General features: G+C 67.2%; 2 protein-coding genes across 6 annotated transcripts in view; one reads left to right on the plus strand and one right to left on the minus strand.

The window, feature by feature from the left end:
- Positions 1 to 1,244: 1,244 nt before the first annotated feature.
- Positions 1,245 to 8,144, plus strand: SIGIRR (single Ig and TIR domain containing). Of its 4 annotated transcripts, XM_040255453.1 has the most exons (10): positions 1,255 to 2,456; positions 4,098 to 4,260; positions 5,066 to 5,264; positions 5,750 to 5,883; positions 5,982 to 6,122; positions 6,440 to 6,583; positions 6,861 to 6,963; positions 7,028 to 7,178; positions 7,330 to 7,519; positions 7,811 to 8,144. In XM_040255453.1, exons 2-10 carry the CDS (start codon positions 4,254 to 4,256, stop codon positions 7,972 to 7,974), a joined length of 1,233 nt encoding a protein of 410 aa, XP_040111387.1. In that variant the 5' UTR covers positions 1,255 to 2,456; positions 4,098 to 4,253; the 3' UTR covers positions 7,975 to 8,144. The 4 variants fall into 4 exon arrangements, with proteins under 4 accessions (XP_040111386.1, XP_040111383.1, XP_040111387.1 ...); XM_040255452.1 differs by having other exon boundaries at positions 1,245 to 2,456; positions 6,440 to 6,963; XM_040255451.1 differs by having other exon boundaries at positions 1,255 to 4,260.
- A 1,008-nt stretch (positions 8,145 to 9,152) lies between these two features.
- Positions 9,153 to 12,574, minus strand: part of PKP3 (plakophilin 3) — a 9,045-nt gene continuing 5,623 nt past the window's right edge. For both annotated transcript variants that reach the window (XM_040255441.1, XM_040255440.1), the window contains 9 exons: positions 12,248 to 12,452; positions 11,729 to 11,903; positions 11,170 to 11,287; positions 10,930 to 11,097; positions 10,665 to 10,850; positions 10,289 to 10,442; positions 9,878 to 10,070; positions 9,695 to 9,782; positions 9,153 to 9,529 (listed from right to left, as the gene is read on the minus strand). In XM_040255441.1, the coding sequence (XP_040111375.1) occupies positions 9,494 to 9,529; positions 9,695 to 9,782; positions 9,878 to 10,070; positions 10,289 to 10,442; positions 10,665 to 10,850; positions 10,930 to 11,097; positions 11,170 to 11,287; positions 11,729 to 11,903; positions 12,248 to 12,452 (1,323 nt within the window). In that variant the 3' untranslated portion in view covers positions 9,153 to 9,493. The remainder of the gene's footprint in view (positions 9,530 to 9,694; positions 9,783 to 9,877; positions 10,071 to 10,288; positions 10,443 to 10,664; positions 10,851 to 10,929; positions 11,098 to 11,169; positions 11,288 to 11,728; positions 11,904 to 12,247; positions 12,453 to 12,574) is intronic.

A 12,574-nucleotide genomic window follows, 5' to 3' on the forward strand; every position in this document is an offset into this window, starting at 1 on the left:
CGGGCCCGGCGGCCGCGACCCCACAGCGCCGAGCGCAGGACATTCTTGAACACCGACCAGCCTGCGGGCGCAAAGCGAGACACTAGGGTCCGCCCTCGCCGCGGCCGCTGGGCGGGGCCGCACCTGCCGCCGTCGCTGGGGCTGTCGCCGCCGCGCACCTGGCCCAGGTGAGCCGCTCCGCCCTCGCGGCCGCGCGAGCCTCGAGTCTGGGCCGCAGGTGAGTGGAGATCGCTGCTCCTGTCGGCGGAAGGGCGTGGCGGTTTTCGGCTCCCGGGAGCCAGGACCGAGCCTGGAGCCTGGCGGTGCCGAGGCGCCTCTTGGCCCGCGGGGCGTCGGGGCTGTGACCGGTGCGGGTCCGCAGGAAGCGACTCGGAGCCGGGCCCGCTGCGCGCGTGGCCGGCGCTTACCTGAGGCCTGGCCCCTCGGGGTTGCAGGGGCGAGGGCAGCTCTCCCCGCTCCGCCCGCGGCCCGCGGCCAGAAAGGGGAAAAGGAGCTCCGCGGCGAGCGGAGCCCAGGCCCGAGGCCTCCCAGGGCGCCGCCGGCCGGGAAGCCTGCGGGCGCCGCCGCGCACCTGTCTCCGGGCGGAGCTACCTCGCGCCGCGCGGCTCCGCGAGCCCGCCCCCGGCGCCCTCCAGCCGCGCGCGCCCCGCCCGCCCGGCCCACCGCCGCCGGAGGGCCGGGTACGGAGGCCGGGCCCCCGCTCCGGAAGGCGGGGAGTGCGGTGTGGGGGGCGCGGGGCGTAGCAGGGGCCTCGCGGCGCCTCGTGCGGGGTCTTCCCTTCGGGAGAGACGTCCGGGGAGGAAGCACGCGCCGGGCGCAGGGGGCCGCCTGTCCCAGATGAGGGGCTCGCTCAGACCCTCTGGGTGCCAAGCGGCCGGCCGGCCGGCAGCCCGTGGGGACAGGGGGCGGGCGCGGGCCGGGCCTGCGGGCCGACGCGGAGCCCCGGCGAAGGCGGCGCGCCCGCGCGAGGCCGGGCTTTCTAGGAGCCGCGGGGCGCGCGGCCGAGCGCGGGGGGCGGGGCAGGGGGCGGGCTCCGGCTCCGCGGGCTGTTCTCCGGGGCGCCCGAGGCGCGGGGGGTTTCTTTTCGCTCTGGGGAAGGGGCCTGGGGGGACGCGGCGGGGAGGCCGGCCGTGAGCGGAGGCGGCAGGGCGCCCAGTCGAGGGTGTGAGGCGGGGACGCCGGCCGGCTTGAGGGGCGGCAGGCAACCTGGCAGGAGCTCTGGGGGGCAGCAAGGCTGGTGGGCACACCGGGGACTAGCTAGCTCGTTGCCTCCGCCTGGGCGCTTCCGGGCAGGCCGCTGACCGCCGGCGCCCACCAACCTGTCCATCAGGTGCTTCTGTTGCTCACTCAGCCTCAGGGCCCACCGGGGCACCCTGGAGGAGCTGCGGCTCAGGGGTGAAGGCGCGCGGGCAGGGTCTGTGGGACCTGAGGGCAAGATGCACCGTTATCCAAAGGCCCTGAGGGCCACGAGGTGGGGGTGTTTGAGCAAGGCGCCTTGGAAAGGGTCAGATTAAGGATGTGGGATGAGACTGCTCCAAGGGAAGCCCTGCCCCAGCGGTGAGGGCCGGGACAGGAGCCACGAAGGACCCTGCCTGATTCCCATGAGCAGTGCCATCAGCCACCAGTGCTGGGCTGAGTGCCAGGTCAGTCCAGGAGGAGGATGCAGAGGAATCTGTGGTGACCTCAGGCTGCCCCCGACCTGGCCTCGCTGAGGCCTCCTGACTGCTTCCTTATGTAGACAAGGGGGCTAAGGCCCACGTGATAACCCAAGTCACTTGTAACTGCTCACCGTTTCGGGGTGGCCAGGGCAGGGGCCGGAGAGCCTTGCTCAAGGTTCCATCATTGGCGAGAGTCTCCACGGGAGCCGCACCACCCCAGCAGGTCGGAGATGCTCGCTGGGGCCAGGGGAGCTACACGGAGCCCGCCCTCTCCAGGTGCCGGGCCCACAGGGCTGTCCGGGAAGCCGGCCAGGCTGCCCAGCTCCTGTCGGTGTGCGGGCAGTCCTGATTGGGGGTCTGCTGGCCAGGACCCCCACACACGTCACCGTGGGCCCCTTCTAGACCTAGCCTGAGAAGGGAAGGCCCAGGCCGTGGTGGACTGGGGCGGGCCCCAGAGGAAGGAGCCGCTTGACTCAGAGTTACAGGAAGACTGGGGCAGGCGGGGCTGGCGGGGAGAACCACCAACTGCCCGCCAGCCCGCCGGGGAGGAGGGGTGCCTGGGTGGGGTTTAGGGTTAGGAGAGGATGTGACTGCAAAGCCAGGAAGCTACCGGGAAACTTCTGATTAAAACACACAAACAAGAGCCGGGTCCTCGCCGTGCCTGGCGATGCATCCGGGGCCGCAGTGCTACTTTAGGCTGGGCCGGGGGCCCAGCTGAGCAAAGCGATCGCACCCAAGCGCACGCCAACGACCTCAGTGGCGGGCATCCCCTCCTCGGGAGGAAAGAGCGGGAGCCAGGTGACCTCACGCCTTCCCTGCTTAGCGGGAGCCTGCGTCCCTGTCCTCAGATGCCTGTCCCGGCCTGAGGCCTGTCCTCAGAATCAGGCCTGTGTGAGCAAGCAGCTTGTGTGTGCACGTGTGTGCGTGAGGCAAGTGTGCCTGTGAGAGGAAGAGGGGTGATGGGAGGCCGAGGGTGGGCGTGAGGAGCAGTGTGTGTGTGTGTGTGTGTGTGTGTGTGTGGGGTGTACACAGATGCTCTTGGCGGTATGCCCTGGGGAACTTGGCAAGTGTGTGCTGTGTGCCAGGTGTGTGGACCGCCATAGTGTCAGGCGTGTGGGGAGTGTGCGCATGTGCACAGGGACCAAGCGTGCAGGCACGAGTGGTGTGCAGGGGCTGGGGGTGCAACACAGAGGCTGTGCAGAGAGGGAGCGTTGCAGCGGGGCCACCGGGCACGGTGTGTGGGGGGCACCTGCCACCTGGCCTTAACTTCCAGGAGGCTCCGAGGGTGACAGGGGTCAGAGGTGTTCAGTGTGTGGAGGCCAAGGGGCCACGACTGGAGTTGCCCTGGACCTTCTGCTCTGGGCCGGGGGTGCGAGCTGCCCAGGCCCTCACAGCCCTCGTGGCTGGTTCTTCTGCTTCAGGGACCTCCCAGGCTGCCCTCCACTCCAGATGGCTCAGGGCAGGACCCTCTGCCCCCACCTGCCGGGAGGGAGCCTGTGCTTCACCCGTTTGTGAGGAAGTCCCAGCCCAGCCAAGGCAGGGGCTCCAGCCAACCCTGGGTCCACGTTGGGTCCCCTCTGTGCAGAGGGAGTTGGGGGAGCTTGTTCCCGCAAAGCCGCACGGGCCCTGCAGGCGGGGAGGGGGCCTGAAGGAGGTGGGGCCCCAGTGCGTCCACTCACAGGGAGGAGGGAGAGGACTGGATGCCCAGTGAGACCCTGCCTGGCGCCAGGGAGCAGGTGCCCGGGGCCCGGGAGCCAGGAGGCTGTCCTCGAAGGCTCTGAGGCTCGGGCTTCGCTGCCCCGCCCCGCAGCCCAGGTCACTAAGAGCTTTTTGTGTCAAGAGGTGTGTGTGTGTAGCTGCTGCCGTCTGGCGGGCGGTGGTCCCACCCTGTGTGGGAGAGAAAGGCCACCTGTGGGTCGGTGGGAGTTTGCCTCGGAGAACCGACGGACAATGCGGACGAAAGTCTGAGGTCTGAAGATGACATTTGTATGCACAGGGCCTGGAAGGGGGGCTGCCCCCGAGACCAGCCTGAGCCCCGCGGCCCCTTCTGCTCGACCCCTTGGCCTCACGTGCTTTGTTCTTGCTGCATCCAGGCTGGGAGTGAGGCCCAGTCAGGCTGCCGGGCACTCCAGACCCCCAGCCCCTCGGAGCCTCAGTACAGGCTTGAGTGCAGCCGTACACAGCCCCCGTCTGTGTGTGGCAGCCTTGTCCCAGAGGACCTGGGAACCAGGCCAGCTCCTGGGCTCAGGAAGGGTGCCAGGGGGTGCTGCCCACCCTGGGCCGTCGGGTGTCCCTGGGGCAGACGAAGTTCAGTCCAGGCCGTGCCCGGTGCTCTGCGGCTTCCGCAAGATAGCTGGGGCAGAGGCAGTGCTTCCGAGGCCAGAGTTACACGTTAACTCATCCTGTTCTTGTTTAACTTGCTCCTGGGGATGGCGGCAGCCTCTGACCTGTCCTGGCGACCTGACTGACCGGCCACAAGGACAGAGAGTGAATCTTGCTCAGCCCTTGGGGGATCAGTCTGCTCAGCCAAGGAGCCCCGTGGCGCTGTGGGTGGCACCAGTGTCCAGCCTGCCTCGAGGAGGCCCCAGCCAGACCATGGCAGGTAGACGGTCAGAGAGGGTGGGCACGGGCTCCACTCCACCTCCTGCCCCAGGCTGGCTCCACGCTGCTGTGCGGTTGAGATGGGCCCTCCCCCTCTCCTGCTCATGGGGGGTTCGTAAAGCCCAGGGATACTGGGAGTGGGCGCCGGTGGGAGCCACTGGGATTGGGTGGGTAGATGTGGGCTACTGGGAGCCCTCACTGCCAAAATGATGGCTTTCTTCTCTGACTGCCGGCTTGGGCTCATCACCCCAATTTAAAGACAAGGAAGTTCAGGTCTCGGGGAGGTGAGAATGCTTGCCTGTGGCCAGAAGTAGAGGGTCCTGGAACCCCAACTTTCTACCAGGTTGAAGGTGCTGGCATATCCAACCCAAGTCTCCCAAATCACCACTGTCCAGCTGAGGGGCCAGGGCCTCGACGCCACAGAGTGGGCCACGGGTGCACGCAGAAAATGTGTGCTGGCTTCTGTCCTGGGCACACAGGCAGCTAGGTGGGTCCTGCAGGGCTGGGGTGGCGGTGGGGTCACCTCAGCCATGACTCTGGCCACTGCCTTCCACACTGACATCCTCTCTGAGGATAGGGCAGCCACATCCAGGGCAGGCAGAACACGTAAGAACTAGCCGCTGCTGGGAGGAGACGTGCCAAGGGCCAGGCCCTGTCCCCCTGGGACTTGTGGATGGACACGGTGTGGTTACCGAGCAGCATGTGCCACTGGCCTCCGTGGTATTTTCCTGGCCCACCGACCACCTGTGCACAGTGGGAGGCTGGCATCACAGGCACAGGTAACCCACTGGGTCCTCTTTCTGCAGGAGCCTGCGACAAGGCCCCTGACTTCCTGTCCCCATCTGGAAACCAGGTCCTGGGGCTTGCCCTGGGCAGCACGGTCACACTGAACTGCACAGCCTTGGTGGTCTCGGGGCCTCACTGCCCCCTGCCCTCAGTACAGTGGCTGAAAGATGGGCTGCTGCTGAGCAATGGAAGCCTCTATCACCTCCATGAGGACTCCTGGTAAGAGATGAGGTGTCCAGGGTCAGGCGACATGCAGCCAGTGGCCTCTCTGACCTACACTCTGGTCTATAATCACCTGGACATGTGCTGGGGAGTGACTGGGCAGCCACGACGTGGGCAGAGTGCCACTCTGGATGCAGACTAAGCGGCTACAGGGACAGGTGGCCCCTCTAGACACTCACCCTGTAGACCACCCAGCACCATGGGTGCCAGCAGAGTGCTACGGCCTGAACCTACTCATTGACTGCTGGGCCAAGGCTGGGATCTGAGCACCTCCAGGACCCGGACCCAGGATCAGGGTGACTGTCCCAAAAGAGACCCACACCCCCTTCATGTTCTGGCCGTTTCTCTTAGCTTACGGTCTAGGGACTGCCAGGAAGCCCAAATCTGCAGCCTCTTTGGGTGAGTCCCAGACAACTGGGGCTCTGGGGCATCCAGTGATGCTCTCGGGCCCCAGGTGAGGGGGTGGGGCCTGGTCTCCTCAGGGTCAAGACCAACTGGTCAGAGGTGCTTGTGTCCAGTGTCCTTGGGATCAACCTGACCAGAGCTGAGGACTTCGGGACCTTCACCTGCTCCCTCCAGAACGTCAGCTCGTCTTCCTTCACTCTTTGGAGAGCTGGTGAGGGGGTGCACTGGGGTACAAGGTAGGAGGGAGCCCTGGGGAGACTTGAGGCCCGGAGGGTGCTGGGGAGGCTCAGGCAGCGGCTCTGTCCCCAGGTCTGGCGGGACATGTGGCCGCGGTGCTGGCCTCGCTCTTGGCCCTGCTGGCCCTGCTCCTGGTCGCGCTGCTGTACGTGAAGTGTCGGCTCAATGTGCTGCTCTGGTACCAAGACAAGTATGGGGAGGTGGAGATGAACGGTGCGTGGGGCCCGGACGTGGGGGAAGGGGGCCTCCCTAGGCTCAGTCTGCAGGTGGGGGTGAGGAGGCATCCGTCCCTGGAGGGCTCTGGAAGAGGGGTGTTCCTGTGCAGCCCAGGAGGGCGCGGGGCGGGCAGAAGGCCTCCACCCGGAATCCTGTGCTGAGGACGAATCCAGGCGGTGCTTGAGCCAGGATCTGCCGAGTCTCGTCTGGGGGCCTTGCCTGGCTTCCCTGGCACAGGGGGGAGGTTTAGGGGACCCTGAAGGTGGCTGGTCCAGGCCGGGAAGGCGGCCGCACTGACCCGCCGCTGTCCGTAGACGGGAAGCTCTACGACGCCTACATCTCCTACAGCGACAGCCCTGAGGACCGGAAGTTCGTGAACTTCATCCTCAAGCCGCAGTTGGAGCGGCATCGTGGCTACAAGCTCTTTCTGGACGACCGCGACCTCCTGCCGCGCGCGGGTACCGGCGCCCCAGCCCTTTCCGCTTGGGCCCCGCCCCCGCTGGGTCACAGATCCCGCCTTCCCAGGCCCCGCCCCTCCCAGGGCCCCGCCCCCTCGAGCCCATCGCCCCTTTCCCTGGGCCCCGCCCTGCCCCGGTGCACGCCCCGCCCCCGCTGGGTCACAGGTCCCGCCTTTCCAGGCCCCGCCCCACCGCGCCTCGGGCTTCGGCCCCTCCCAGGGCCCCGCCCCTCCAGGGCCCAGTCTGTGCTGCCCCCGCTGATGCCCGGGTCCTGCAGAGCCGTCGGCAGACCTCCTGGTGAGCCTGAGCCGCTGCCGGCGACTTGTGGTGGTGTTGTCGGATGCCTTCCTGGGCCGGGCCTGGTGCAGTCACAGCTTCCGGTGGGTCCCGCGCTGGGCTGGGCGGGCCTCAGCCGCGCCTGCTCTGACAGTGCCGCCCTCGCAGGGAGGGCCTGTGCCGGCTGCTGGAGCTCACGCGCAGACCCATCTTCATCACCTTCGAGGGCCAGCGGCGCGACCCCGCGCACCCCGCGCTGCGCCTGCTGCGCCAGCATCGCCACCTGGTGACCCTGCTGCTCTGGAAGCCCGGCTCTGTGGTGCGGAGGGGCGGGGTGCACGGGGTGCTGTGGATGGGACCCCGGAGCGGAGGGGGCCGAGGAGGCCAGGGTCTTTATGTGTTGGCACCACCACCCCCCCAAGCCCCCATTCACGTAGTCACACACGTTAACTGCCCCACCTTGCCTCCAGACGCCTTCCTCCGATTTTTGGAAAGAGCTACGGTTGGCGCTGCCACGGAAGGTGCAGTACAGATCAATGGAGGGAGACCCCCAGACCCGGCTGCAGGACGACAAGGACCCCATGCTGATTGTGCGAGGCCGGCTCCCAGAGGGTCGCACCCTGGACCCCGAGCTGGACCCCGACCCTGAGGGGGACCTGGGTAGGCCCACCAGCCCCACCCCTGACCCCGAGCAGCTCAGCCTGAGTTGGAGGGAGGCAGCATAAAGTGAAGGGGCCACTTCAGGGCACCAGGTGGTGGGGACCAAGCCCTGCAGCCATGGATGGCTTTAACTTCCAGCGCCTCCCACTGCCTCTTTCCGTAGAGGCGGTTGGGCCCAGGGCCTGCCTGGGAACCGCAAGGGCCACCATGCTGCAGGGACAGCAGGGAGTGGCCTGGCAGGAGGCAGGCCGTGTGCGGCCCAGCCTGAGGCCTGGCGGTGCCCCTCCCCAGGTGTACGAGGGCCTGTCTTTGGGGAGCCAGCAGCTCTACCGCACACAAGTGCGGTCTCGCTCGGAGAGGGCCAAGGCAGTGAGGTGGATGTGTCGGACCTCGGCTCCCGGAACTACAGTGCCCGCACGGACTTCTACTGCCTGGTGTCGGAGGACGACGTGTAGCCCTGCCTCCTGGAGCAGTAGGGTTACCGGGGTGCCGGGGGCAGGGCCGGGTGTTTCTAATCCCACACAGCAGGACCTGTCTACTTGCAGTCCTGGGACCTCAGGATAGGAGAGTGGACCCAGCCCCAGGTGTCCACCTCCTGCCAGAAATAAAGACGTTTTGAATCCCACCCGAGTCTCAGCCTCTCCCCTGCGGCAGGAAGCAGGTGTGCAGTATCCTGGGTGGAAGGCCCCTCACTTCCACCCTGGGCCCTCCAGGGCCCTGGTGGTTGTTCCGTTGGTCAGTCATGTCTGAATCTGTGACCCCATGGACTGCAGCACGCCAGCCTCCCCTGTCCTTCACTGTCTCCCGGAGCTTGCTCAAATTCATGTCCTTCGTGGTGATGCCGTCCAACCATCTCATTCTGTCACCCCTTCTGCCCGCAGTCTTTCTCAGCTGGGTCTTTTCTAACGAGCTGGCTCTTTGCATCAGGCGGCCAGAGCACTGGAGCTTCAGCACCCAGGGCCCTGGACCCTGCCCTTGTCTCACGTGGCCACCTGGTCGGCACGCCTGGCCGCCCCCTCAAACGCTGCCCCTCCACCCTGAGCCAGCTCAGGCGCCTCTCTGAGCGCCCTCCTCAGGCCTCCCTGCCCCAGGCCGTGACTGCTTCCAGTCCCACTGTGAGCCGGACGGCCCCTGGGGGGCAGGCCCCTTACAGACTGCAGGTGCTGAGCTTTGCAGGAAAGTCTGTTGTAAACTGTCTGTGGGAGCGTCACGACCAAATGGCCTGACATGGTGGGGTGGGGAGGAGGCCCAGAGCTCCCGGACCCCAAGCCTCAGGTAGTACGAGCGAAGCTGTCAGGGCACCCCAGGGCGGGGCAGGGTAGAGAGACGTTGGGGTGCAGGTGCCATGTGAGCACAACCCGACGGGTGGCCCTAAAGTCGGCAGCGGGCACACTGCCCAGAAGAGGCCATTCCTCTGCACAGGTGTCTCATTCAGCTCGAGGCCGCCTCTGCCGTCCGCCTCTGCCCTCCGCCGGCTCTCCTGCTGTTGGGACGCTCCCTCCCACGGTCCTGTGTCCCCTGACCAGAGAGATCTGTGCATGGGCCCAGGGGGAGTGTCCTCAGGGGCAAGCACGGCTGTGCTTGGGGACACTGTTGCACCCTGAGACCTGACCAGTCAAGGAAGCACGAGGGGCTGCGTCCACGGCCGCCTTTATTCCCACTGCTGGCTGCCCCGAGGCACCGCTGGGGCACAGCCAGCACCGCCTCTGCCAGTGTGACCTGGCCACCCCCCCAGGTATCAGAGCAGCCTCAAGCCCTGCCCCCCATGCCCCGCAGAAGCCAGTTCCCCAGCTGCAAGCCCTCGTTCCCCTCCCCCGTGGCCCAGGCCTTCACGTCGCATGTGGACAGGGCTCCAGCGAGAGGCCCCTGGGCCATCCTCGGCCTTCTCCTCCAGGCTGGCTGGCGAGCAGCCCTGAGCTGAGCCCTTCCCTAGGAGGCTGGGTCACATCGCATTCTCCTCCTGGAAGGCTTCGCCTACGGCCCCAGGAAGTCCTCCTTCCGGTAGCCCTTCTGCAGTGGAGAAGGGACCCAGAGTCAGGGCTGTGCTGCCCCACCTCCAGTATGCTGGCAGCAGGCCCCGGTCGTCCAGGCCTCCTGTGCAACGTGGCTTCCCTGCTGTCCCGCCTCCACACCCCATGCTCGCAGCCCCGCCTGCCCTGGGCCACAGGAACATACCGCCCGGAAGTCTCGGTGGAGCTTGCTGTACTGCCACAGGTTGGCCAAGAGGCTGGAGGCCGCCCGGGAGGACTTCTCACTGTCAGGGCTGGGGGGTGGGGGGCAGGGTCAGCGGGGTGACAGGCACGGCCAGAAGGCAGGGCCAGGCGGGGGGCAGGGTGGGCACAGGGTTTGGGCCCTGACCTGTCCCGCTTCTTCTTGATGAAGACCAGCTTGCGGAGCCCGTCGAAGTAGAGCAGGTCCCGGGCAGCCACGGGACTGGCCACCACAAGGTTGTTGAGGACAGCTATGATGTTTATCAGCACGTCGGCTGGAGGAGACTTCTCACCCACGCTGCCGGGCAGCTTCTCGATCAGGTGACTCACCAGCTTCGTGGCTGCCAGGAGGTTGGGGAGATGGGTCTCCACTGCCCCTCCCCCTGCCGCCCCCGTGGCACCTGCCGTCCCCTGCTCCCCCAGGGAGCTGGCGGGCCTGCCTGTCCACTGACTCCGGCCTCCCAGAAGCTGGCCCCAGGGTGGCAGTAAAGGCAGAGTCCAGGCAAGCGCCCGGTCCACCGGGGAGGCGGAACCCAGGCTGCTGGATGGCCGGACTCACACATCTCATCCTTGTTCCTGGCGTTGCGGGACAGGTTTCGGATGAGGCCCGTCAGTGAGCGCAGCTGGTGGTGGTCAGCGGTCCGAACTCGGTCCAGCAGCGGGTTCAGTATGCGCTCCTGCTCCAGAGCCAGCCGGCTCAGCACCCCCGCCCACTGCCGGCAGGAGGGGGCTGGTGAGCGAGGTGCTTGGCGCCCCAAGCCGCCCGCGGCTCAGGCCCTGCCAGCCCAGACCTCCTGGCGCCTCCCTCAAGTCCGGCACAGAACCCAGGTCCTCAGGAGCCAAGGCCCGTGCCTTGGGGCGCTGACCTCACCCCCCTGCTGCCGCTTAGCGGCCCCCGCCTTCCCATCCTGCCCAGCCTGGCCCCACCGCCTCACCCTGCGGTCCCCTGCGGTGATGTTCTGCAGCGCCCCGGCCGCCGCCTCGGTCGTGTGCCGGTTGAGCTCACAGCGCTGCAGCAGCCGGTTGTACAGCCCCACGATCTGGGGGCTCCACAGCCACTCGAGGCCCTTGGGGTCCTTAGACACCTCAGCAAAGGTGAGGGCATCGGCTGTGAGGGGCAGCTGGGCAGGAGGGCACGGAGGGTCAGCTGAGGTCGCCTGGGACCCCTGCTTCTGCCCGCCCGCCCCAGTCTGGGCCCACCTCTCGGAGCCGCCGGCTCTGTGGAGTGAAGCAGCCCACCGCCTCGCCCGGGGGTGCCCCCATGTCCTGGCGGCCCCGGCCCTCCAGCCGCTGAAGGGCCGAGGGTGGCATCTCGTCGTACAGGCGGTAGGACAGGTTCCTCAGCACGCACACGGCGTTCTCCACGCTCTGCGGACGGAGGGGACCGTGGTCAGAGCGGGCTGGCGCCCCCGGGGCCCCCGGGCCCAGGCCGGCCCTCACCTTATCCTCACACTTGCCCACATCAAGGGCGTGGTTGATGTAGGTGACCAGCGCATCCACCAGCCCGTGGCATTCACGCATCTTCTGGCGAGTGGCCTGGGAGGCGGAGCTGAGGTTCCTGCGGGTGGAGACAGGTGAGAGGCCCGTACAGGGACCCCAGGCAGAGCCACCCCACAGCGAGCTGAACCCAAGGCTGAGCTCCTGGGCCCTAGTTCCCTCCCCTGCCCCGCGCTGGGCCCACCCCCGGCACCTCCTGCTCCTGGTTCCTGTTGGACACTGTCGTTCCCACACTTTTGCACACCTACCCCCATCCACTCCTCAAATTGTCCGGGGTGGGGGCAGGTGAGAAATGTCAGCTCAAGTCCCTGATTTAAAGAAACCTGAGCCTGCAGTCTGTTGGCATCTGGCCGGGCGGGGGACACCTGGTGACCGCTCCACTCGTGGGTCAGCACCTCTGCCTTGCTGGGTCCGTCCACTTCCCCCAGGGGCCCCGGCCCCGCCAACCCAGTGGCTCCACCTTGCTCCTTGGACCTCAGGGCCCCACAGCCGCCCGGCGCACCTGAGGAAGCCGGTGGCGTTGTAGAATATCTCGGCTTCAGAGGCGTTCTGCTGGATGAGGGGCGGCCCGCCTGCCCCCGACAGGGGGCTCAGCACCAGATCTGTGAGCTGCTCCAGCGTGTCCCGGGCCAGGCGGTCCTTCAGGTGGTCGCTGGAGGACAGGTTCCACAGGATCCCTGTGGCAGGTGGGCCACGGTTGTGGTCAGGGACCACCTCTGGGGACCTCCAAGGCCTCCAGCCCCTCTTTCTCAGGTGGTAGGAAGGAGGCTCCTGACCTCTTCCTGCGGGGCACTGCCAGCCTCACCTGCCAGCCTTCCTGGGGACAGCCTGGGTGTGACCCAGAGGGTCATGGGGCTGCAGTAGGGCAGAAAGGACGACCCTTGGGGACATGGGCCCTGGGGTGGAGGCTGGCTCCAAAGAGACGTGCCAAGGAATGGCCGTGGGGAACGAGGGAAGAGGCGGAGGGAGGTGCGGGAGTTGGGCGGTAGAGGGGCGGGGTAGCGGGTGGGGACCAGGCCACCTGTGACGTTTTTGCGGAGCTCGTCGTCCTGCTCCCGCAGCGCCCGCAGCAGCTCGAAGATGCCGTTCTCCTCCACCAGGGCCAGCTTGTTGTCCGCGTCGTCATAAACGAGGTTGCGCATGGCACCTGTGGCGTGGCGCTGCACTTCCTGGTTGGCGTGGTTGAAGAGCTTCACCAGTCTAGGCACAGCCTGCAGGCTGCGGGCCTGTGGGCACAGGCATGCGGGTGTTAGCAAGCGTGCACACGGTGGATGGGTGTGTACAGACGCGTGCAGGTGTGCGCAGAGGTGTGCAGATGAGGGCAGGTTATGGACATACATATGCAAAT

The sequence above is a fragment of the Oryx dammah genome, unplaced genomic scaffold (assembly GCF_014754425.2).
Source record: "Oryx dammah isolate SB20612 unplaced genomic scaffold, SCBI_Odam_1.1 HiC_scaffold_15, whole genome shotgun sequence".
NCBI classification, from domain to species: Eukaryota; Metazoa; Chordata; class Mammalia; order Artiodactyla; family Bovidae; genus Oryx; species Oryx dammah.